Genomic DNA, 26,140 nt, shown 5'->3' with positions numbered 1-26,140 from the left:
AGTACCACGGTGTTATTTTCCACTAGAGCAGTCTATTCCTGCCAACGTGTGACGCAATGACTTGGGACTATCATGAATGTGTGCACGATGCAAACACAGGGTGTGTGAAGTGCCCTCGACTGCATTATACAGTATTTGTACGTGCAGGCCTGTGTTTGACGTGACTCACTCATGAGACCGTAGCAGTCCTCGTACTGCTCCACCTGGTACTGAGCAGCCAGGGAGCGGAGGTACTCCCTCTCTGAGCTCTCGCCTGGGGACAGAGCCAAGCCCGCTGCCCAGGACGAGATGCCCTCGGCCAGCCGCTGCTGCTCCTGTTGCTCCAGGGTCCTGGCGTCGTATTCATTACCAGTCTCCTTCACCTTACAGCCCCCTCCCAGGGCAGAGTCTGAGCTGTGGCCGTAGATACTGCCAGGGATGGGGGAGGGCAGAGGGTTTACACCTGACACCTTACAGCCCCCTCCCAGGGCAGAGTCTGAGCTGTGGCCGTAGATACTGCCAGGGATGGGGGAGGGCAGAGGGCTTACACCAGACACCACACACCCTGTGCCCAGTGTGGAGTCTGAGGACTGTCCGAAGTTGCTGCCAGGAAGAGGAGCGCGAACAGGTTCAATCCCAGATATCACGCACCCTCCGCCCATCGCTGAATCTGACGAATGGCCGTAGTCACTTCCGGGTATCGGAGAAGGAAGGGTTACCGTTCCTGACACCACACACCCTCCACCCAGGGTTGAGTCTGAGGCGTGTCCAAAGTCACTTCCAGGTAGAGGAGCATGAAGGAGTTCAACCCCAGAGACAACACACCCTATACCTAGTGTGGACTCAGAGGAATGGCCGTAGGTGCTACCAGGTAAAGGGGAGAGTACTGGTTCTGTGCCAGACATCATACAGCCTACTTGAAGTGTGCAGTCTGAAGCGTGACCATGCTTGCTCCAGCGTGGTCGGGAGGGCTCTGCGTCCAACACAAACTCACCCGCCTTGAAGTGAGTGTCGGATGAATGACCGTGGATGTTTTGGGTGTGAATGGAGGCGACCTCTTCTGACATGTGCTCCCCGACCTTGATGTGAGAGTCCGAGGCATGACCGTGAATGTTCTGGGTGAAAAGGGAGGCGACCACTTCTGAAACATGGTCTCCAACTTTAATATGAGCGTCAGATGCGTGACCGTGAATGTTGGCGGTCGGAAGAGGAGCAGTCACCTCCGAAACAAACTCTCCTACCTTTATGTTAGCATCAGATGAGTGACCATGAACGTTTTGAGAAGGGAGAGGGGCTTCCACATCTGAAACGTGCTCTCCGACTTTAATATGAGCATCTGAGGCATGGCCTTGAATGTTGGAAGTAGGAAGCTCGTACACACTGGAGGGTCCAGAGAGGGAAGGGGAGGCCTGTCCTGGGTGATACCCACTGTCATGGCCCTGCTCTGGGGTGTAGGAGGCAGAAGCCTCCCTGAGAGAACCAGCCATCTGTTCCTCTGCTCCCAGACGATCTAGTTTCTCCATCTCAGCTGGCTTCATCTCCACCAGGCATGATGCCTCTACAGTCCCTTCAGCCTCCTTTACGATGCCCCCTGGAGATGATGGGTCTTCCGTATTCTCCTGCCTGCTGTCCATCTGCTTTGACTCACTTCCATCCACCAGCTGCACTGTGGTCTGGGAGGGGTGTCCGTGGACATTGGCGGCGTGGAGAGCCAGGGGCACATCAGAGAAGTACTGGCCCAGGGGGATGCTAGATTGGGAGGCCTGGCCGTGAGGACTGGGCCTGGGGAGGACCTCAGCTCCTGACACCACACACCCTACACCCATAGTGGAGTCTGAAGAATGGCCGTAGGTACTTCCGGGTAGCGGAGACGGGAGAGCTAAAGTCCCGGACACCACACACCCCATGCCTAGAGTGGACTCAGGGGGACCGGTTGGGATGTGAGGGTGAGTCATGTCTGGCTGTACCACAGGACCCCAGCAAGGTCTAGCCAGGGCCGGGGCCGTCACTCCCTCAAGGGGACTGTAGGGGGCGCTAAAGTCATAGTCTACGGGTTTATGAGGCGCAAGAGCCTCCGGGAGGTCCGACCCAATTTCCTGTAGGGCCTGGTCCACTTGCAGGCTGTCGGCCGGCTTGGGCAGGAAGTCATTGGCGTCGATGTGCTCTGTGACGAGGGTGAGGTCGAGTTTTGTGGTGGGGAGTGCTGGGGGAGTGGATTGGTGGGGAAGGGGGGCCTGGGTTGGCTCCTCAGACTGCTGCTCACAGGGCTCCGGGGATAGGGACTCCTGTACAAAACAGGGGCAGGAACAGTGAGGTTAGGGCACAGAGCAGAGATCACACACTCAGTCAAGCTTACACTTCCATGAGTGGATTGGCAAGGCACTTTTACATAGGCTGTATTTATTTGCCGCTACGCCACCCCACACACTTACACACCTGTGTTAATGGTTGAGTGGTCTGAGCTGGAGCTGGCTGTAGTATTTCCAGAGGGGGTCTCTGCCCTCCGACAGGATACTTCTCCAGAATAGCCTGGGGGTTTAGATAAGAATAGTACATTACTGCATCATCACCACAATCATATTAAATCAACATCAGCATCACAATCATCAACATCATATGATACCACACAGCCAAAACACGATTCACACTAGTGGTCTTCACAGATCCACCTGTACCCAAAAACCCGATCTGGACCTGAACCAGAATTGTAAATAATGTCACGGATCTGGGTGGGGTTGTCACGGGTATGTGTAATTATAACTGACCTGTCCGGAAGGGCCACGACAAATCGAAACATGACTGCTGCAGGAGAGAGACAAATTGTATAATTTATGCTGCTGCTCTTTCTTATCACAAGAGTGGAGCGTGTAGCTTGTTGTTGGCCAATCGTAAGTCATCAAAGAGGCAATAGGCTACAGTCATAGAACCTTGCTCCGTGTGGCAAAAGTTAGGAGATATCTAATCCATGAAAGATGGAATTACAATGACAGAATTAAAAGTTAAAGGACAAGGACAGGCTACAGCGACCAAGAGCCAACAGGCAGGCTGCTACTTAATATTCTGAATGGAGTTGGTGTTATTTGTAACTGTAGGATCAGAAAGCGCTGCAGCCTCAATTAGCCTAGCTAGCTAGTCAGCTATTCATCTACTATAGTTGGAGTCGACTTGGTGTCTCTTGTCTCTCCCTCCCTCCCTGCTCCCCAAGTCCCTCGCTCACAGTATGGTCCTCCCCCGCCTGCTAGAGCTGCACCTCTCCCTCCCTCCCTGCTCCCCAAGTCCCTCGCTCACAGTATGGCCCTCCCCCGCCTATAACGGAACGGGTCTAGTTGTCTTCGGGTCCGTTCTGAAAGGGTCTCAATATCTTAAAAATGTATTTATCCATATCAGGTCCGGGTGGGAAAGGCCCAGGTCCATTTCGGAATGTATCCAACTTTTTGGACCTGTGAAGACCTCTAATTTACACCCTTCTAAGTAACCTCCGTCGAGAGACAGTGTGTGTATAAGAGAGAGTACTACTGACCTCAGTCTCCTGTTGGTCTTGCTGTAGGAACTGGGCCCGGAAATCGTCCAGTCTCATTCGCTGAACCCTCCACATGGCCCGCCACTCCCTCTTGGCCGCCTCCTCTGATAGGTGGCTGTACTGGGCAATCAGTTCCTTCCTGAGGACCAGGATGCATTGTTATCTCAGGTTATTTAAGAGTCAGGTTTCTCCCAAGTCAGGCTTGTCTTGAAGATAAAGTTGTGATTTGAGAGGAGGGCGAGGTGGTGAAGAGGAGAAGATTTGTGCAACTCTTACTTTTATTATAATAACCAAATCTAAAACTATCATTTATGCTGTGTGTGTGTGTGTAACGTGACTGTGTGTCTAATGTGGGTATGATGCGGTGGCGCGCCCTAGTGGCCAGACCTGGCTCGGATCTCCAGCTGCTCCTCCAGGGCCTGTAGTCGCTTCTCTCGGTCTCTCAGCTCCCTGGCAAAGCTGAATTCATCCTCCTGCTCCTTCCTCCTGGCTAAACTGTGCCACTGCAACATTTACACACATGCACAGACATGGGTTACACACACACACACACACTCTACAGCTGAGGTAAGAAAACAGTAACACGGCTCTAAAGATAAAAGGATAGTGTTGTGGTCCTAGTTGTGTTCCTATGATGCAAAACAGAGTTAAAGAGTAATTGTTTGCTTCTCTCTCATTCCTTCCTTCTTTCTCCCTCCCTCCGTCTTTAGCTTGTGAAGATATGAAGGTCAAAAGGAAGACAGTAAAGTCTCTCTCTCTGTCCCACCTCTTGTTCCTGCTCCAAGTGCTGTCTCAGCTCTTCAAAGCGTTCCCTCTTCTTTGCCTCTTCAGCCAGACGCTGCGACACCTGGCGCCCTGCAGGGGGCGAGAGAGGGAGAACAGCAGGTTGGTTACCCCCTACAGTACACACACAGTACTTGGCCCATTCACTTCCCATTGCACATCTTTGAAGCAATAACTGATATGAGCAGTTTCTTAAACTATGTGAGCGATGATTAGATTTTACACCCTGAGGTGCTGGAAGCTGTTCAAAGCTTTTTCTCACTCATATCAGCCCCCCTTCTCCCTGCTGTCTCTGTGAAGAATCCTTAGGGTTATAGAGGGTGATGTGCCAAGTTCTTTTGGGGTGTAATCAGTGTTGTGAGCACTGTTGTAAAGATCCTGTAAGGTTGTAGCGAGGTGTATGTCTGTACCAGTGTATGTGGTATTGCAGTAACTTTTTTGTATAAACAGCCAATTTAATTTTTATTTAACTAGGCAAGTCAGTTAAAAACAAATTCCAATTTACAATGACGGGCTAGGAACAGTGAGTTAACTGCCTTGTTCAGGGGAAGAACCTGGTCTTTTTTACCTGGTCAGCTCAGGGATTCGATCTAGAAACCTTTTGGTTACTAGTCCAACGCTCTAACCACTAGGCTACCGGCCACCCCATAAACAGCCAATGCAGCAGGTAGATTAAAAAATATATATATATACACCTGCCACTTCGATTTGTTAACATATATTTTGTATGTTTTGCCATATTTACAAAAACAAATGAGCATGCTTAGTAATGTATTACAATTAAGAAGTATGTGGTATATTGATCGATTTAATTTAATATTCTGTGACCAAAGTATTTTAATAAATAAACAAATATTTTTTAGCTGATTCCTTTAAGGTTACCTTGGTAACACTCTAGTCATCATGTGTACCTATGAGAATGTCACCAGTAGAGGCCAACGATGTATCTTTTTGCTAGCAGTGGGTGTATACTCAAACATTGAAAAGCAACTTGGCTATTTACATTGTTTTGTTCACAAGCTAAGAAACACAAGGACAAAGTCTCACTTCAGTACTTTCGAGTAAATTAGACCAACGTCTATGCCTGTGCCCATTGCTTCTAAAAACAAATCTTTCAGCTCTCACAGTGTGATTCAGATGCATTTTTTGCATTACTCTAGATATGAAACAAAAAGGGCAGAAATTGAAAACAGCTACTGCATTTATTTAGCTATAAATCACACCCATTGTTGACTATTTTTATTAAATGGTCACACTGTAGAGCCCGGAGTGTTACCATGCGCCAACGTGGCTGGTGATTTAAACATTCTTACCCACCAATGCCAAAATCTACCCACGTCTGGCAGGTGGCAGGTTTTAACTTTAGGCCCTGCGTGTGTTACTGTGCGTGTCCCTCTCACCGCGGATGCTCTCCAGGGTCTTGGCGGCCGACTGCCTGACCTGATTGATCAGTTCCTGGCGTGCCTGCTCTGTGCGCAGGGCCTAGCAACAAAGACAGGGAGAACAGACACAGACCATCATTAACAGAGATCTATCTGACATCTTCTCCCACTTCTGCTCTAGCTGAAAAATAGGCCATGGATTTGCACTGTAGATCACTGAGGGTTTCAAATCGAGTATGTGTACATCAGCTTAATGGTCCATTACTGCCGCTTTCCCTATCTCTCTCATTCCTTCCCTCTCGCTCTTCTCCTATCTATGGAAAGCCGAGTCCAAAGCAGAGAAGCGTAGAACAAACATTTTCACACAAATCTCCGATTAACGTCAAAGCCCTACACTTTAAAGCATATTTGGGGTTTAGAAAAGCGCTATAAAAATCCAATGCATTATTAATAGATGTTTTTTCCATTCAAGTTTGAGTTTCATGCATTTCCTTGATGATTTGCTGCAGTACCTGTTCCTCCCTGCTGGTGGCGCTGTGCTTGGCGATCCTCTCCATGCGTCCTCGGTACACGGCACAGTCCCTCTCTATCTCCTCTACCTCCTGCAGGGAGAACGTGACAGCGATGCGAGGCACGGGTAGCTCCGACCAGCAGATGTAATGCTGCGGCAGAGAGACAATATCAGACAGCAGTTATAGGTACAGCTGATCTTAACCTAGATCAGAGTTAACTTTGGGCTGCTAGACTGCTCCGGATAGGGGTTTGTGTACGTACAGATCTAGGATCAGCTCAGTCCTTTCCCAAAACCTAACTTTAACCATTAGGAGAAAAAAAACTAAAAACAATACAGACCTTAGATCAGTGTCCAGGAAAAGTAACTCCATCCTAGTATTCTCTGACCCAAGGACTAGAGGTCGACCGATTAATAAGGGCTGGTTTCAAGTTTTCATAACAATCAGTAATCTGCATTTTTGGATGCCGATTATGGCTGATTACATTGCAATCCACGAGGAGACTACGTGGCAGGCTGACCACCTGTTACGCGAGTGCAGCAAGGAGCCAAGGTAAATTGCTAGCTAGCATTAAACTTATCTTATAAAAAAACAATCAATCTTAACATAATCACTAGTTAACTACACATGGTGGATGATATTACTAGTTTAACTAGCTTGTCCTGTGTTGAATATAATCAATGCGGTGCCTGTTAATTTATCATCGAATCACAGCCTACTTCGCCAAACGGGTGATTTAACAAAAGCGCATTCGTGACAAAAGCACAATCAATATACCAATATACCTAACCATTAACATCAATGCCTTTCTTAAAATCAATACAAGTATATTTTTTGTATATTTAGTTAAAATAAATTCATGTTAGCAGGCAATATTAACTAGGGAAATTGTGTCACTTCTCTTGCGTTCAGGGTCAGGGTATATGCAACAGTTTGGGCTCAATGGCTCGTTGCGAACTGTGTGAAGACCATTTCTTCCTAACAAAGATCGTAATTAATTTGCCAGAATTTTACATAATTATGACATAACATTGAAGGTTGTGCAATGTAACAAAAATATTTTGACTTAGGGATGCCACCCGTTAGATAAAATACGGAACGGTTCCGTGTTTCACTGAAATAATAAATGTTTTGTTTTTCGAAATGATAGTTTCCGGATTTTACCATATTAATGACCTAAGGCTCGTATTTCTGTGTGTTTATTATATTATAATTAAGTCTATGATTTGATATTTGATAGAGCAGTCTGACTGAGCGATGGTAGGCAAAGCAGGTTCGTTAGCATTCATTCAAACAGCACTTTCCTGCGTTTGCCAGCAGCTCTTCGCAATGCTTGAAGCACAGCGCTGTTTATGACTTCAAGCCTATCAACTCCCGAGATTAGGCTGGCAATACTATAGTGCCTACAATAGTCAAAGGTATATGAAATTCAAATCGTATAGAGAGAAATAGTCCTATCATTCCTATAATAACTACAACCTAAAACTTCTTAACTGGAATATTGAAGACTCAAGATAAAAGGAACCACCAGTTTTCATATGTTCTCATGTTCTGAGCAAGGAACTTAAACATTAGCTTTTTTACATGACACATATTGCACTTTTACTTTCTTCTCCAACACTTTGTTTTTGCATTATTTAAACCAAATTGAACATGTTTCAATATTTATTTGAGACTAAATTGATTTTATTGATGTATTATATTAAGTTAAAATACGTGTTCATTCAGTATTGTTGTAATTGTCATTGTTACATATATATATGAAATAAATATGTATATATAAAAAAACAAAAATATATATATATATATATATATATTTTTTTTTTAAAATCGGCCGATTAATCGGTGTCAGCTTTTTTTTTTGGTCCTCCAGTAAATCGGTATCGGCGTTGAAAAATCATAATCGGTCAACCTCTACCAAGGACACAGTGTGAGTGTGTAAATGACCCATTACCACTGACCTGGGGACAGCAGATCTTGAGCAGGTTGATGGTCTTCCCGCAGACGTACACGTCGTTGGCTATGTGTCGGAGGAAGACAGGCACGCAGTCCTCCACATCACGGGAGATCAGTGTGTAGCCCTGCGCCCAGAAGTGCTTGTCTAGCGGGAGAGAGGAGGGTTGTGAGGTACACCAGGAATTTCTAGGAAAGGAGTTTTTCCTAACCCTATTACAGTGGGGTCAGGAGTTTTTCCATGATGGGTGTTTAGGTCCTACTATAGAAAAAAACTACTAGGAAATGATAACAGGTTAGATCTGTGTACCCTGATACAAGCACTGGGGGGCGTGAATTCACCAGGTTTTATTTCATGAAGAAACGAAGAACGAACGAAGAAGCTTGCCATTGCCAAGCAAGCTCCACTGATTGCTTCACTAACTGACTCTTGGAATAGAGTATTAGTATTCGTATATCCTTCAAAATCAGGAGTGAGAAACACTAGGAAGGTTCCCTGCAGGCATGATGAAGTGAGCCAGATCAGGTAACAGTCCTCTAGAGCAGGGTTTCCCAAACCCGGTCCCGGGGCCCTCCTTGGATGCACGTTTTGGTTTTTGACCAAGCACTACACCGCTGATGCAAATAATCTTGATGACGAGTTAGATATTTGAATCAGCTGTGTGGTGCTTGGTCCAAATGCAAAACGTGCACCCAAGGAGGGCCCCGGGACCGAGTTTGGGAAACCCTGCTCTAAACCACAGCAAATCTAAAAGTGATACTGTCGGTCCTTGAATGTGGTACAGGGAATTAGCTCATTCGGAGTGTAGCCCAACCTGAACTCAAACACGGGTCCCTGGAGCGGTCAGTCCAACATCTTTACCACAAGAGGGTTGAACTGCTTCATGAGGTTGCTACAATTGACACTGTGCATGCAGAGTACTGTTATCGGGCAGTGTAACGTTCTGACCTCTGAAGCTGAGGTAGTCTTCGTTGACCTGGATCATGAACTCTCCGTACACGTCCCGGAACACTCCACTGTACACCCAGTCTGACACAAACCTACACACACAGGGAAAAGGATCAGTCAGGCACACAACCAGGCCAGGGCACGTTGTTTACAAGCATCTTGAAAGCATTTGTGGGGGTGCAGGTTAGCATAAATTCCACGTGGGATAGGTGGGACAGATCAGTGGACATTGTCAGTGTGATGGCTGGGATGACTGACCGTGTGTAAGGCTCACAGCTGCTCTTCAGTAGGGACAGCAGCACGGGGTAGTTCTCATTGCTGCAGTTGCTCTGGGCCTCGTTGTACAGGTAGGAGAGCAGCGTCACACCCTGAAGAAGACAAGATACCGGCCGAGTTAAACTATTGAGTACATGCACCTCTAAATGGCTGAGGCAAACAGAGAGAGTGAATATGCCGACAGAAATCAGGGTGGTGTGTCGGAGAGGTGTAATGAAACTTACCACAGGGAAGGTAGCCTGGCCCACACCAGATGCCCCATCCACACAGCACAACTCTGACAAATACCTACAAACACAGAAGAAACAGGAGCATGACTGGGGGACACTAGACAGCGTAACACAGCGTCAATTCCTAAAATATAGCTATTTAATTGAAAATCAACTATCCTAAACAATGCACATTCAATTGGTTGGAATGCTTAGGGAACTGTGTGCCTAATTTCATGGTGGTTATTGACCTGTGAGTAAGGGTCTTACCTGAGCTGCCGGCCCACCTTGCGGAACAGGAAGCCGATGGTGAGCAGGCTAAGGGTGGGAGGGGTGCTGAGGACACAGGCCCGGTAGTAATGCAGGTACTTACGCAGTCCACCTGTAAACGCCTGAGAGAAAGACAGAGTACCAGTCAAAAGTTTGGACACACCAACTCATTCAAGGATTTTTCTTTATTTTTTACTATTTTCTACATTGTAGAATAATAGTGAAGACACCAAAAGTTGAAATAACACAAGGAATCATGTAGTAAACAATAAAGTGTTAAATCAAAATATATTTTATATTTGAGATTCTTCAAAGTAGCCATCTTGATGACAGCTTTGCACACTCTTGGAATGCATTTCAATTAACAGGTGAGCCTTGTTAAAAGTTCATTTGTGGAATTTCTTTCCTTCTTAATGTGTTTGAGCCAATCAGTTGTGTTGTGACAAGGTAGGGTTGGTATACAGAAGATAACACTATTTGGTAAAAGACCAAGTCCATATTATGGCAAGAACAGCTCAAATAAGCAAAGAGAAACAACAGTCCATCATTACTTTAAGACATGAAGGTCAGTCAATCCTTAAAATGTCAAGAACTTTGAATGTTTCTTCAAGTGCAGTCGCAAAAACCATCAAGCGCTATGATGAAACTGGCTCTCATGAGGACCGCCACAGGAAAGGAAGACCCAGAGGATAAGGTCATTAGAGTTAACTGCACCTCAGATTGCAGCCCAAATAAATGCTTCAGAGTTCAAGTAACAGACACATCTCAACATCAACTGTTCAGAGGAGACTGTGTGAATCAGGCCTTCATGGTAAAATTGCTGCAAAGAAACCACTACTAAAAGGACACCAATAAGAAGAAGCCACTTGCTTGGGTCAAGAAACACGAGCAATGGACAGTAAATCGGTTTAAATCTGTCCTTTGGTCTGATAAGTCTTTGTGAGACGCAGAGTAGATGAACTGATGATCTCCACATGTGCGGTTCCTACCGTGAAGCATGGAGGAGGTGGTGTTATGATGTGGGGGTGCTTTGCTGGTGACACTGTCAATGATTTATTTTGAATTCAAGGCACACTTAACCAGCATGGCTACCACAGCATTCTGTAGCGATATGCCATACCATCTGGTTTGCACTTAGTGGGACGATCATTTGTTTTCCAACAGGACAATGATCCAAAACACACCTCCAGGCAGTCTAGTGGTTAGAGCATTGGGCCAGTTACTGAAAGGTTGCTGGATCGAATCCTGAGCTGGTAAAAATCCGTCGTTCTGCCCCCGAGCAAGGCAGTTAACCCAATGTTCCCCGGGCGCCGAAGACGTGAATGTCGATTAAGGCAGTCCCCGAACATCTCTGATTCAGAGGGGCTGGATTAAATGCGGAAGACACATTTCAGTTGAAGGAATTCAGATGTACAACTGACTTTGTATCCCCCTCTTTCCCTGAATATAAGGGCTATTTGACCAAGAAGGAGAGTGATGGAGTGCTCCACAATCACCTGAACTCAACCCAATTGAGATGGTTTGGGATGAGTTAGACCGCAGAGTGAAGGAAAAGCAGCCAACAAGTACTCAGCATATGTGGGAACTCCTTCAAGACCGTAGGAAAAATTTTCCTCGTGAAGCTGGTTGAGAGAATGCCAAGAGTGTGTAAAGCTGTCATCAAGATAAAGGGTGGCTACATTGAAGAATCTCAAATATATCTTGATTTGTTTAACACTTTTACTACATTACCGTTCAAAAGTTTGGGGTCACTTAGAAATGTCCTTGTTTGACAGAAAAGCAAAAAAATGTTGTCCATTAAAATAAAATGAATATTGTAGCTGGAAATGGCAGATATTCCATAAATGATCTACATTAGTCATACAGAGGCCCATTATCAACAACCATCACTCCTGTGTTCCAATGGCACATTGTGTTAGCTAATCCAAGTTTATCATTTTAAAAAGGCGAATTGATCATTAGAAAACCCTTTTGCAATTATGTTAGAACAGCTGAAAACTGTTGTCCTGATTAAAGAAGCAATAAAACTGTTTAGAAACTCAAAATGGCCAGAAACAGACTTTCTTCTGAAACTCGCCAGTCTATTCTTGTTCTGAGAAATGCAGGCTATTCCATGCGAGAAATTGCCAAGAAACTGAAGATCTCGTACAACGCTGTGTACTACTCCCTTCACAGAACAGCGCAAACTGGCTCTAACCAGAATAGAAAGAGTGGGAGGCCCCGGTGCACAACTGAGCAAGAAGACAAGTGCATTAGTGTCTAGTTTGAGAAACAGACGCCTCACAAGTCCTCAACAGGCAGCTTCATTAAATAGTACCCGCAAAACACCAGTCTCAACATCAACAGTGAAGATGCAACTCCTCTGTCCAGTGTCTGTTCTTTTGCCCATCTTAATCTTTTATTTTTATAGGACAGTGTTGACGTTGAGACTGGTGTTTTGCGTGTACTATTTAATGTAGCTGCTAGTAAAAATAAAGAAAAACCCTTGAATGAGTAGGTGTGTCCAAACGTTTGACTGGTACTGTATGTATATATATATATATGTGTACATGGACATGGACATACTTGTGTGGTTGCAAAATTCCAGCAACTTTCCCAAAATTCCCAGGTTTTCCTCGTTTGGATGATTCCCGGAATTGTGAGGGAATACGCAGGAAATACCGAATTCTCAAACCAGGAATTTTACAGAAATGTCGCAACCCTATACTTATGACAAGTCTTACAATTAAGCAATGAGGCCTGAAGGGGTGTGGTAAATGGCCAATATACAACAGATAAGGGCTGTTCTTTGTATGACGCATCGCGGAGTGCCTGGATGCAGCCCTTAGCCGTGGTATATTGGCCATATACCACAAACCCCAGAGGTGCCTTATTGCTATTATGGTTATGGGAACTGGTTACCAAAGTAATTTGACAAAATTTTTTTTTTTTTTTTACTGTTCTTACCCGTGGTATACGGTCTGATATACCATGGCTTTCAGCCAATCAGCATTCAGGGTTCGAACCACCCAGTTTATAATGCATTATAACCACATCATAATGTCTTTACCTGCAGGCCTAAAGTAAAGTGTTACCCATGGCTATTCCTTAATGTCTTACTTCAAAAGGCCTTGAAACCCACACCGTTTATACACCAGATAATTACCCCTATCCAGTAATTATAATATAAAAGGCTAAACTGATCCTAGATCAGCACTTTTACTCTGAGACACTTTGTGAATATCAGCCACGATAACAGATGCAACATATAACGATTGAAGGACCATACCTGGAAGACCAGACCTCTCTTTTGGGCACTCTGCAGAACGAAGCGACTGAGCCTCAGGTAATGGGTGCCATACTGAGCCAGCTCGCCAAGCAAACGAGACACACTCTCCGGTGACGCTCCCGACACACACACTCCGGGTCGAACGTCAAAATTTACACACACCTGGAGAAAGAGAAAAAATGGAATCCATTATGTAATTAAGTGATAATGCCCATGAAGCTAGTGTTTGGATGATATTTTGGCACGGGTGTTGTTAGGTCTGAGACAAAGTAAACTAGCTGCACTTCGTTTAGTTTGACCTTCTTTCAATTGATATTTCTTTGTATATATCCTTAAAAATTATGCCAGCTGATTCATGATTTCGACTGGCTGAGAAATGCTGCCTGACGGTCTCGTCCCGACTTTCGACACGTTCATTACTATGGGACAGCTAAAGATCGAATTTGAATATTGAAATTACGTTGTAAATGTCGGAAAGACAGACCGCAAGATATATACAAATCTCAGCTGTTGAAAACCAAGTGTTAGTCTAAAAGAAATTAGATAAATGTCCAGATGCTTTTTATAGTGGAGATCAAGTTTATAAATTGCCTGGCTGGGCTGATGAGACAGTGGATTGCGCAGTCAAATGGAACAGAGTAAATAGGCATTTTAATGTCATAGATTTAGCAGGTGGTAACTTGTAGAATAGATACTGGCTGGAATGTGGTTTTAACCAATCAGCATTCTGGATTAGAATCACCCATTGTATAACACGCTATCTATTTATATTACATATACACCAAACCAAATAAAGTAGTATGCAGACTACAGCCAGAGTTAAGGTGATGGGGTTACAGTACCTGGTTGAGGGGGAAGGTAGTAGACGCCACCCCGATCAATACATTAAGTAGGTCACTGACCAGCTGGGTCTGACAGTCCAGAGGCAGGGGCAGGAGGGGCGAAGGGGAGGCAGAGCATACCACCCTCATCTCCCCCTCCCACAGCCTGTAGAGCTGATCAAAAGCCTCCCTGCCTCCCTCCGTCAGGTAGGGGAATTCCCTCTTCCCTGGTGGGCTGGTGGGAGAAAGAGTTTATGCTTGATGAATTATTCTGGAATAATTCTAACATCTTAGGCCATTTCCATCTAAAAAGGCCCCATGAGCACCAACATGTGTTCAAAGGATCGTGTCAAATTGGGTGTCAAATGAAAGCTAAGAATCTACACTACTGGTCAAATTTTTTAGAACACCTACTCATTCAAGGGTTTTTCTTTATTTTTACTATTTTCTACATTGTAGAATAATAGTGAATACATGAAAATTATGACATAACACATATGGAATCATGTAACCATAAAAAGTCTATATTTTAGCCACCCTTTGCCTTGATGACAGCTTTGCACACTTGGCATTCTCTCAACCAGCTTCACCTGGAATGCTTTTCCAACCGTCTTGAAGGAGTTCTCACATATGCTGAACACTTGATGGTTGCTTTTCCTTCACTCTGCGGTCCGACTCATCCCAAACCATCTCAATTTGGTTGAGGTCAGGGGGTTGTGGAGGCCAGGTCATCTGATGCAGCACTCCACTCTCCTTCTTGGTTCAATAGCCCTTACTAAGCCCAAACCAGATGGGATGGCATATCGCTGCAGAATGCTGTGGTAGCCATGCTGGTTAAATGTGCCTTGAAATCTAAATAAATCACAGACAGTGTCACCAGCAAAGCACCCCACCACCACACCTCCTCCTCAATGCTTCACGGTGGGAAATACACTAGCAGAGATCGTCTGTTCACCCACACCGCGTCTCACAAAGACACGGCGGTTGGAACCAAAAATCTCCAATTTGGATTCCAGACCAAAGGACAGATTTCCACCCGTCTACACTGTCCATTGCTCGTGTTTCTTGGCCCAAGCAAGTCTCTTCTTATTGGTGTCCTTTAGTAGTGGTTTCTTTGCAGCAATTCGACCATGAAGGCCTGATTCACACAGTCTCCTCTAAACAGTTGATGTTGAGATATGTCTGTTACTTGAACTCTGTGAAGCATTTATCTGGGCTGCAATTTCTGAGGCTGGTAACTCAAATGAACTTATCCTCTGCAGCAGAGGTAACTCTGGGTCGTCCTTTCCTGTGGCGGTCCTCATGAGAGCCAGTTTCATCATAGCGCTTGATGGTTTTTTGCGACTGCACTTGAAGAAATGTTCAAAGTTATTGAAATGTTTCGTAGACTGACCTTCACGTCTTAAAGTAATGATGGACTGTCATTTCTCGTTGTTTATTTGGTATTTTACCAAATTGGGAAAGAAATTCCACAAATTAACTTTTAAGAAGGCACACCAGTTATTTGAAATGGATTCCAGGTGACTACCCCATGAAACTGGTTGAGAGAATGTCAAGAGTGTGCAAAGCTGTCATCAAGGCAAAGGGCAGCTATTTGAAGAATCTCAAATATAAAATATATTTGGATTTGTTTAAAAACAAATTGGTTACTACATGATTCCATATATGTTATTTCATAGTTTTGATGTCTTCACTATTAATCTACAATGTAGAAAATAGTAAAAATAAAGAAAAACCCTTGAATGAGTACCGTAGGTGTGCTAAAACTTTTGACCGGTAGTGTATATTTGAGAAATTAAGGCATAGATTTTTCAACAAATTTTCCATAATACAAATTAGGAATAAGCAAAGGCTTTGATTTCTTGTCAAACAGACGGAAAAGGGGTCTTAAAACCTCTTAAGTCTACCCCCTCCTTTTTCGAACATTCTGTTAAAAATCGCGCAACTTTTCAGCGTCCTGCTACTCATGCCAGGAATATAGTATATGCATATGATTAGTATGTGTGGATAGAAAACACTCTGAAGTTTCTAAAACTGGTTAAATCACGGCTGTGACTATAACAGATTGTGTGTTTCATCGAAAAGCGCAAGAAAAACTGTTCTCTGAAAGCTAAAAATAATTTCCATGCGTCACTTTCATGGGTTGTTAAAAGGGCACAAAATTAATTATGGACCTGCATGCAATTCCTACAGATTCCACACGATGTCGCCATTGTCGTCATTTTGTTGGTAAATCCAACTAACTGGATTCAATTTCTTCCGGTCTCCGCCAGGATGTTGTGAGGTGCACATTTTCAGCCATTGATTTGAAGACGAGGAGCTATTGAATACACATCGCCCTGTAATCATTTTGATAGATTATAAACGTTTACTAATACCTAAAGTTGGATTACAAAAGTATTTCGAAGTGTTTTGTGAAAGTTTATCGTCAACTTTTTTAATTTAAAAAAATGACGCTGCGTTTTAAAACAATGTTTTTTTCTGAATTACACAGCTTCCATAGAAAGCTATTTTGGGTATATATGGACCGATTTAAATGAAAAAAAGACCCAATAGTGATGTTTATGGGGCATATAGGAGTGCCAAGAAAGAAGCTCGTCAAAGGTAATGAATGTTTTATATTTTATTTCTGCGTTTTGTGTAGCGCCGGCTACGCTAAATCTTTGTTTACGTCGCATTCAGGCATTTTGGGGTGTTGCATGCTATCAGATAATAGCTTCTCATGCTTTCGCCGAAAAGCATTTTAAAAATCTGACTTGTTGGCTAGGTTCACAACGAGTGTAGCTTTAATTCAATACCCTGCATGTGCATTTTGATGAACGTTTGAGTTTTAACGAGTACATTTAGCATTTAGCGTAGCGCATTTGCATTTCCAGGTGTCTACTTGAGACATCTGCGTCTCAAGTAGGAGCAAGAAGTTAAACATCTACCAGAAAAAGTATTAAAAAGGTATTAGAAATACATCAAAACACATAATGAAGTAAAGACACCTACCAACTAATATCAACATTTATATTTAATTTTGGATAAATTATTTGCCTTCGGTAAATTTATGAAATATTGCCTTGTGGCTTGTTACCAAAAACCCAGATATCTTAAGATATTTCCTAATTTCTTTCCCTCATGAGGAGGATAATGAAAGTTCACAGAAGTAACAAGTAAAGGTAGACCTACCAATTAGTCAGTGTTTTTAATGATATCATTTCTGATTATGAAATATGTGAAAATAATATGTTATGGAATTAATTAATGCAATTGAATTAGCTACAATGGGAAATCAGTCACAAACCACAGTTGGGTCACCTGCTACTGTCCTCCCTTCAACTGGCATACTGTCATGTTCAGCTTATTACTGTTTAATAATCAAATACAATTTTATTGGTCACATACACATGGTTAGCAGATGTTAATGCGAGTGTTGTGAAAATCTTGTGCCTCTAGTTCCGACAATGCAGTAATATCTAACAAGTAATCTAACAAATGCACAACTACCTCATACACACAAATGTAAATGGATGAATAAGAATATGTACATATAAATATATTTTGATAAGCGATGGCCGTGCGGCATAGGCAAGATGCAGTAGATGGTATAGAATACAGTATATACAGTGGGGCAAAAAAGTATTTAGTCAGCCACCAATTGTGCAAGTTCTCCCACTTAAAAAGATGAGAGAGGCCTGTAATTTTCATCACTTCAACTATGACAGACAAAATGAGGGAAAAAAATACAGAAAATCACATTGTAGGATTTTTAATGAATTTATTTGCAAATTATGGTGGAAAATAAGTATTTGGTCAATAACAAAAGTTGATCTCAATACTTTGTTATATACCCTTTGTTGGCAATGACAGAGGTCAAACGTTTTCTGTAAGTCTTCACAAGGTTTTCACACACTGTTTCCTGGTATTTTGGCCCATTCCCCATGCAGATCTCCTCTAGAGCAGTGATGTTTTGGGGCTGTTGCTGGGCAACACAGACTTTCAACTCCCTCCAAAGATGAGGTGGTCAAAGCAAGACTGACAACAGTCTGGGCCCGTTTCCTAATATAGATGTAATTAATACAGGTAACGAGTGGAGGACAGAGGACAAAGTTACAGGTCTGTGAGAGCCAGAAATCTTGCTTGTTTGTAGGTGACCAAATACTTATTGTCCACCATAATTTGCAAATAAATTCATTAAAAATCCTACAATGTGATTTTCTGAATTTCTTTTCCCTCATTTTGTCTGTCATAGTTGAAGTGTACCTATGATAAAAATGACAGGCCTCTCTCATCTTTTTAAGTGGGAGAACTTGCACAATTGGTGGCTGACTAAATACTTTTTTGCCCCACTGTACATGAGGTGAGTAATGTAGCATATGTAAAATGTATTAAAGTGCGGTTATTTACAGTGACTAGTGATACCTTTATTACGTCAGGTAAGACTCTTACTCACAGGTCAATAACCACCATGAAATTAGACACACAGTTCCCTAAACTCGATCATCTAACCAACACTGAATTCCTACAAGACTGTATGTAATCACTAAAAGGCATTCAAACCAATTGCATGTGCATTGTTTAGGATAGTTGATCTATTTTCACCTGCTACTGTCCTCGCTTCAACTGCTATACTGTTATATTCAGTTTACAAAACTTTGATTTTCTTCCTCTTTCTGTCATCTGGTGGTCGAAGCAAGACTGACAACAGTCTGGGCCCGGTTTCCTAATATAACTTAGGCTTACAATTGCTTTAACAATGCATCTATCCTACAAAAGCTGATGTAAACGTACATTTCCCAAAACACTGCGCGGAGAAAAAGGTGGCTAAGTGCGTCGTTGGAGCATGCGTCGATACTAATAGGAGTGAAAGGATGCACTCAGATCAGCTTTCTCAATTCAAATCTTACCATAACATTAGAATTGTTTAACAATACTGAGGACGGATTAACCTCTAGAGATATTACCACCTACGGCTGAAAATATTGAGGCGGACATATTGCAATGCTTACCCAATAAAAACGCACTAAATCACTGATCATCATTGCGCACGTGTTAGACTACACATCAATAAATATATTGAGAAATTACAGACAGTAGCCTACAAGCAGCAAAATTGCACATAGTTCTATGAAGAGCTTGTTTCCTAGGTTAGGGATTATGTGCAATGAAGAGCTTGTTTCCTAGGTTAGGGATTATGTGCAATGAAGAGCTTGTTTCCTAGGTTAGGGATTATGTGCAATGAAGAGCTTGTTTCCTAGGTTAGGGATTATGTGCAATGAAGAGCTTGTTTCCTAGGTTAGGGATTATGTGCAATGAAGAGCTTGTTTCCTAGGTTAGGGATTATGTGCAATGAAGAGCTTTTAAAAAAAATTTTATTAAGGAAATGTGCTTTTAAGTGCCACTTTTTAGGATGTCAATATACTGTAAATGAATGTAATGTGGTTATTTGTAATTGTGTCTTGCCTTTTAAATCATTATGTGTTATTTGTTTTTACCATTGAGGACCACTATCCTCTGGGTCCACACTGGACATTTATTTTACCCAAATAAATCCAATCTGCCCTGGTCGGACCAAATCTGAACCAGAGATCTATGTTACACATGTTTGGACAGTAGAGCACACTAGAGTAAAGTTTAATGTACTGTACATATCTATTTTACTGTACACTAATGTACTGTACTCTACCGTGAGGTCCAAACTTGTGAAACATGGATGTCTGGTCAGAACCCACCAAATGTGGTCTTGTTTGGGGGCGGAGCTCATAATAAGAATAACCAGTGTATAGAATAATACACAAATATAAGGAATAAATACATTGCATATTTCTACCTTTGTGTACCTAATTCCGTTAAAGTAATTCCGTTACCTGATGTAAATCCACTTCACCTACTGTAGTTTAATAACCAAAATGTTATTGTTTTTTAAACTCAAGGTGTCATATCATAGCTGACACTCCAATCTTTCTGCAGACATTTTTTAAATTTTAATTCGGAACAGATATTTAACAGAGTATTTGGAAAACGTGGTCGCATAAACTGAGGGAGATTTTACCGTAATTCTGTTATCAACTTTGCATCTGCACAGCTCTTCCAGTATATGTATTTTCATGAAATGTTCTGTGTAAATTGTTGAAAGAATTCCTTGCGCATAGAGTTGTATGGTTGGTTAAACTTGTAAATAAATAGTTTTTGTTTGGCATACATTTTAATGTGAAAAATCAGGAGTCAAATCGTAACCCGTTACCGTGGAATTTCCCCTCAGTTATATGTTCCAGTCTTTCAAACAGTCTTGTATCTCTCCCTTACCAGCCAACAGACTCCCAGCAGCGGCGTCTCCCAGGCTCAAAAGTCCTCAGGGCGTCCCAGACATCAAGTTCTGGGCTGGGACTGGGCTCTGACTGGGAGTCTGGGGTTAAGTTGGAGGCTGACTGGAAGCCCTCATCTTCTAACTGGTCCAAACAAGGTGGCACCTGGTTAGAGCACGAACAAGAGATCATTGATTATAATGACTAATCATCCAGTGCCCGTAAGAACAAATCAATTTGGTCTGACATATTGACTACAGTACGTTTTACCATTGTCAAAAAAGAACCACTCACTGCAACCAAATTAACTGAAATTGGTCATACATCCACTCATATCAGTGTCAGTCTTACCCGTATGGCTAGCCCAGTGACATCAGCATTGCTGGGAACAGGAGGCAGATTGAGCCTGATGTCCAGGTCTGAGGTACGGGAGTGTTGCAGGGCTCCAAACAGAGACATCCTGGTCTCCTTCTCAAACCTCTCCTCTACATCGGACCTCCTCCTCAGTGCCAGCAGGCCTGTGCCCGGAGGAGCATCCATCAGACCCAGAGTCCCACACAGACCCTTCAGGGATCCCCACTCCTCCCCACACATCAGGGCCCAGGCTCGGGCCTCCAACCTCTGCAGCTCCTCGCTCTGGTAGCCCCCCAGTGGAGGCCTCCTCAACACGGGCCTCTCCCTGCGCATGTAGTCCCTGCTGAATGAGGCTGGGGGTGGGGGTGCAGAGCCAGTCAGCTGCACCAAGAGCTCCAGCACAGAGTCCAGCTCCTTCAGACCCGAGGCGGGCCCCTCACTTAGCCTCCCCAGCTGCTCCTCCAGCCTCTCGGCCTCGTCCTGGCACCCCGCCACTCGCAGGTCAAAGGATATCATAAGTAGCTTGTTTCTGGGCGGGGTGGTGGACGTGGCACTAGGTACTGACAATAACCCTTTCGGGGAGCCCTCCTGGAACAGTTTGGACAGCAGGGCCCCGTAGGCACGCTTTCTGAGAGTGCGGCGGACCCCCTCTCGAGACACCCCTCCTAGAGCACGACGTTTCCATGACACCCCAGTGAGGCTGCTGTCACACAGGGAGCCCAGGAGTTCAGTGATGCTGTTGCTGTTACTGCTACTGTTGTGACTGCCAGATTTAAGGCAGACATCTGGACTGGAGTACATGGTTGTAGCTGGTCAGTTGATGTGATTGATTACTTCTGACCTATGGATACAGATATTGTTTTTGAAACGTACAACACTTGAACATACTGTAGTGTAGTTTGTGAGTTGAGTCAGTGCAGCATAATCATTTGGAAATCAAGCTAGCGCCGAAGCATTCAGAAGGTATTCAGACCCCTTCACTTTCCCTTCACCCCCCCCCCCCCAATCTACACACAATACCCCATAATGACGAAGCAAAAACAGGTTTAGACATGTTTGCAAATGTATAAAAAAATAATAATAATAACTGAAATATCTTTACATAAATACTCAGACCCTTTGTAATGACACTCGATATTGCCCTCAGGTGCATCCTGTTTCCATTGATCATCCTTGAGATGTTTCTACAAGTTGATTTGAGTCCATCTGTGGTAAATTCAATTGATTGGACTAGATTTGGAAAGGCACATACCTGTCTATATAAAAGGTCCCACAGTTGACAGTGCATGTCAGAGCAAAATCCAAGCCATGAGGTTGAAGAAATTGTCCAAAAGAGCTCAGAGACAGGACTGTGTCAAGGCACAGATCTGGGGAAGGGTCCCAAAACATGTCTGCAGCATTGAAGGTCCCCCAACCCGATGGTCACTCTGACAGAGCTCCAGAGTTCCTCTGTGGAGATGGGAGAACCTTCGGGAAGGACAACCATCCCTACAATACTCCACCGATCAGGCTTTTATGGTAGAGTGGCCAGACAGAAGCCACTCCTCAGTAAAAGGAACATGACAGCCTGCTTGGAGTTTGCCAAAAGGCACCTAAAGGACTCTGACCATGATAAACAAGATTCTGGTCTGATGAAACCAAGATTGAAGTCTTTGGCCTGAATGCCAAGTGTCTGGAGGAAACCAGGCACCGCTCATCACCTGGCCAATACTATCCCTAAGATGATGCATGGTTGCAGCATCATGCTGTGGGGATGTTTTTCAGCGGCAGGGACTGGGAGCCTCGTCAGGATCGAGGCAAAGCTGAACAGAGCAAAGTACAGAGAGATCCTTAATGAAAACCTGTTCCAGAGCGCTCAGGACCTCAGACTGGAGCGAACATTCCCCTTCTAACAGGACAAGCACACAGCCAAGACAACACAGGTGTGGCTTCGGGACAAGTCTCTGAATGTCCTTGAGTGGCCCAGCCAGAGCCCGGACTTGAACCCAATCGAACATCTCTGGAGAGACCTGAAAAAAGCTGTGCAGCGATGCTCCCCATCCAACCTGACAGAGCTTGAGAGGATCTGCATAGAAGAATGGGAGAAACTCTCCAAATACAGGTGTGCCAAGCTTGTAGAGTCATACCCAAGAAGTTTCAACAAAGTACTCAGTAAAAGGTCTGAATACTTATGTAAATGTGATTTCAGATATATATATATATATATATATATATATATGCACACATTTGCCAACATTTCTCAACTAGTTTTTTGCTTTGTCATTATTGGTTATTGTGCGTAACGTTAGATTGGAGGTGGGAAACAATTACATCCATTTTAGAATAACGTAACAAAATGTGTTAAAAGTGAAGGGGTCCGAATACTTTCCGAATGCAGATATGTTTTTGTGGGTGGGTAGGCTGCACAATTAAGTGAGAGCAACTAACTAACATTAATACAATTTGATTTGATTAGCAGAGTACAATTGACTAGTAGCTAGCAAGGTTAGCTGCAGCTAACTGGCGACTCCCTAACGACACAGTATAACAAGTCAGAACTAACTGCAAGCTAATGTTAGCTGCCTGGGTAGCTAGGCTAACGTCGAACAAAATGCATTTAGCTAGCTAGCCACGTTGTGAGCACCGAGATGGCAAAAATAACTACATATACGCATGCTAGCAAAGTGTATTCCATAATAATGCCTAACTAGCTAGCTGGTTAATAATGTTAGCTACCTTCAACTCATACATTGGTTTTCGGTCCTCCTTCCATGATGATGGTGCTGTTAGCTAGTTCAGTAACGGAGGGACCATTCGTGTTTAGCAAGTTAGCTAGCTAGATGTCTCAGTATACTTGTTACTTGCCTCTATTTAATGCATACTAGTTATCTACTTTCTGTAGTTCATCATAATACGTTTCAAAACAAAAATGTACGTTATTTTGTCTGTATCATGTACATCCACTTCAACTACACGTTGGACCCGCCCACTCAACCTGAGTGGGCAAAATACCAGACCAGGCTATTTCATTGGTTAACTCCTGTACGTTTGTGTGACATACTTCCGGTAACAATGATTGCGCGCTAAAGTACAACTGCCAGACAAGTCAAATACGGTGTATTTGTGCCGACATTGCCCACCAAACTCAACTGTTTATCTACCAACCACTCCATTCACATTTAGCTAGCCTCTACCAAGTCCAAATTGTTCACGGGTTCTTCTGGCCGTCGTGTTCCAGCCCAGAGAAGCGGACAGCGTCGATTGTCGTGGAAGAGGAAAAGAGAAGGAGGAATATAATTTAGCAATTGGGTTCACACAGGAGAGAGCTTCAATCCAGGCTGTCAGTGAGGCCCAGTTTCACCGCATCAAATAAACAACACAGACAGAGGAAATCAGGACGAAACATAGCCATTTATTGGACTGCTTCAGTAGCAGTGGGGCTGGTGTGAGGATATATAGGAGGACATCCACATTGTAATAGCTGGAATGGAATAGTTGGAACGGAGTCAAACGTGGTTTCCATGTTTGATACCATTCTATGAATTGCATTCCAGTAAACAAAATAAACAACACAGACAGAGGAAATCAAGACTAAACATAGCCATTTATTGGACTGCTTCAGTAGCAGTGGGGCTGGTGTGAGGATATATAGGAGGACATCCACATTGTAATAGCTGGAATGGAATAGTTGGAACGGAGTCAAACGTGGTTTCCATGTTTGATACCATTCTATGAATTGCATTCCAGTCATTACAATGAACCTCCTATAGCTCATCCCACCAGCCACCACTGTTTAGTAGTTTCTTTGAGCCTAAGGATTTGAGAAGTCACACATGCAAATCAGAGGAGGCTGGTGTGGGGAACTATAGGAGGACAGGGTCATTGAATGGTGTTCATTCAGCGTTTCTCAAACTCGGTCCTCAGGACTGCACATTTTGTTTTTTGCCCTAACACTACACAGCTGATTCGAGGACCGAGCTGAATTAATACCATTCAATGACACTGTCCTCCTATAGCCCCACCCACCAGCCTCCTCTGGTTTGCATGTGTGACTTCTCAAATCCTTGGGCTCAAAGAAACTACTGAAGAGTGGTGGCTGGTGGGAGGAGCTATAGGAGGACAGGCTCATTGTAATGACTGGAATGCAATTTATTAAACGCTGTATTAATTGAAAGCTATCAAACGTATGAAAACCACGTTTGACTCCGTTCCATCAATTCCATTCCAGCCATTACAATGAGTCCATCCTCCTATAGTTCCTCCCACCAGACTCCTCTGAGGCGAACACTTCTCAGATTGCAGTGTGAATTGTATTTGTTTGTATCACAGGAGAGAAGCCTTACCACTGCTTCCTGTGCGGGAAGGGTTTTAGCCTCACACATGTCCTAAAGGTAACTGACATCAGAGAGTAGTCACTACTGAGAAGCCGCACTGCTCCCTGTGTGGGCCAAGTTTTTCTCAGTCCCAGCATCTAAGGGCACACCTAATGACACGCACAGAGAAGCCTAATCATTGTTCCAGTGTTGGAAGAGTTTTTCTTAGAAGAGTGTTTCACTGCATCAGACAACTATTCATAATAACCCAAGGTAGTAGTCATACTCAACATTCTCCAAAGAACTGAATCGGTTTGAGATTAATTTACTTCATGGTTGTGATCAGTTTTAGAAGTCAGTACTTTATTCTATTTTTTTAATATGAAGAGTAATTTTTTGATGCAAACTTAATTTGGTTACATTAAATCAATAATAAAAAATACAAAAATTCCTTTATTTTACTTAAGCATAACTGCTTCCTTACCGACACATTTAGTTCAAGATACAGCCATAGTGAAGGGCCAAACCTTTAACATTTTGACTGGACAAACCTGCCCTCAATTGTATTCAATGCAGAGGCAAATCTCAAAGTAGCTATGAATCAATTACATCATATTTGGCAAACTTCCACATGTAGAAAGTTTGGGGCTTCTAGTGAATGGATCATGTTGTTATTAACCACTTGACTTTCCCTCGAAAGACTTAATATACATGTGTGTCTAGCAGTTACATAGCTTCCATGGCTCATCACAGTGGGTGGGATATTTACAAATCATAGACTAATAAACTTGATGATTCATCTACATATTGTAACATTCATGAAACCGATACAGCACTTGAACACACAAGACAAAAGAAAAAGGTAACTTTTAGAACCCAGTCCACATTGATACCACTCTCACCTCAGAGACACACTCTGTACATCATCACCCCACATCTGGTCAGTACCTGGTCCTGTATCATTCACAACCACAACTGTGTGGAACGGACTTCTTCACAGTGTTATTGTTAGTTTTCATTTCCACCAAAGTTTCTTTCTCCACGCTAGGCCATTGGTGGGCTATGAAGCCCCCTCCCCCCACGGTGGTGGGAATCAACACCTCAAACTTCATTAGAAGCTATGAAACCCGTGGAGGTGAAACATGCAAGACTGATAGTAAACACAACAATCGCCTGCCGAGCCGAGGGAGGGACTGGCATGGCTCACTGCTGTACTGTGGATGGAGGCTGAGGTAGGAGCAGACACACCAGGGGCATGCAGATTTTAACCTGATTTCTGGTC

General features: G+C 43.5%; 1 protein-coding gene across 2 annotated transcripts in view; it reads right to left on the bottom strand.

Annotated features, from left to right (window-relative positions):
* LOC139370328 (tubulin gamma complex component 6) overlaps nt 1-23,542 on the bottom strand; it is a 29,899-nt gene extending 6,357 nt beyond the window's left edge. Inside the window, exons 1-17 of one of the 2 annotated variants that reach the window (XM_071109742.1) lie at nt 23,282-23,542; nt 20,564-21,407; nt 20,214-20,377; nt 13,944-14,157; nt 13,102-13,263; nt 9,834-9,955; nt 9,579-9,642; nt 9,337-9,446; nt 9,079-9,170; nt 8,138-8,277; nt 6,177-6,326; nt 5,683-5,764; nt 4,266-4,354; nt 3,887-4,002; nt 3,500-3,638; nt 2,416-2,508; nt 170-2,264 (exon numbers count right to left, since the gene is read on the bottom strand). In XM_071109742.1, the coding sequence (XP_070965843.1) occupies nt 170-2,264; nt 2,416-2,508; nt 3,500-3,638; nt 3,887-4,002; nt 4,266-4,354; nt 5,683-5,764; nt 6,177-6,326; nt 8,138-8,277; nt 9,079-9,170; nt 9,337-9,446; nt 9,579-9,642; nt 9,834-9,955; nt 13,102-13,263; nt 13,944-14,157; nt 20,214-20,377; nt 20,564-21,367 (4,636 nt within the window). In that variant the 5' untranslated portion in view covers nt 21,368-21,407; nt 23,282-23,542. The remainder of the gene's footprint in view (nt 1-169; nt 2,265-2,415; nt 2,509-3,499; nt 3,639-3,886; nt 4,003-4,265; nt 4,355-5,682; nt 5,765-6,176; nt 6,327-8,137; nt 8,278-9,078; nt 9,171-9,336; nt 9,447-9,578; nt 9,643-9,833; nt 9,956-13,101; nt 13,264-13,943; nt 14,158-20,213; nt 20,378-20,563; nt 21,408-23,281) is intronic. The other variant, XM_071109751.1, reaches the window with a different exon arrangement.
* Between the last annotated feature and the right edge of the window lie 2,598 nt (nt 23,543-26,140).

This window comes from Oncorhynchus clarkii, chromosome 2, assembly GCF_045791955.1.
Source record: "Oncorhynchus clarkii lewisi isolate Uvic-CL-2024 chromosome 2, UVic_Ocla_1.0, whole genome shotgun sequence".
NCBI lineage: Eukaryota > Metazoa > Chordata > Actinopteri > Salmoniformes > Salmonidae > Oncorhynchus > Oncorhynchus clarkii.
The sequence above is the reverse complement of the archived record's forward strand: the minus strand, read 5'-3'. Positions and strand labels throughout refer to the sequence as shown.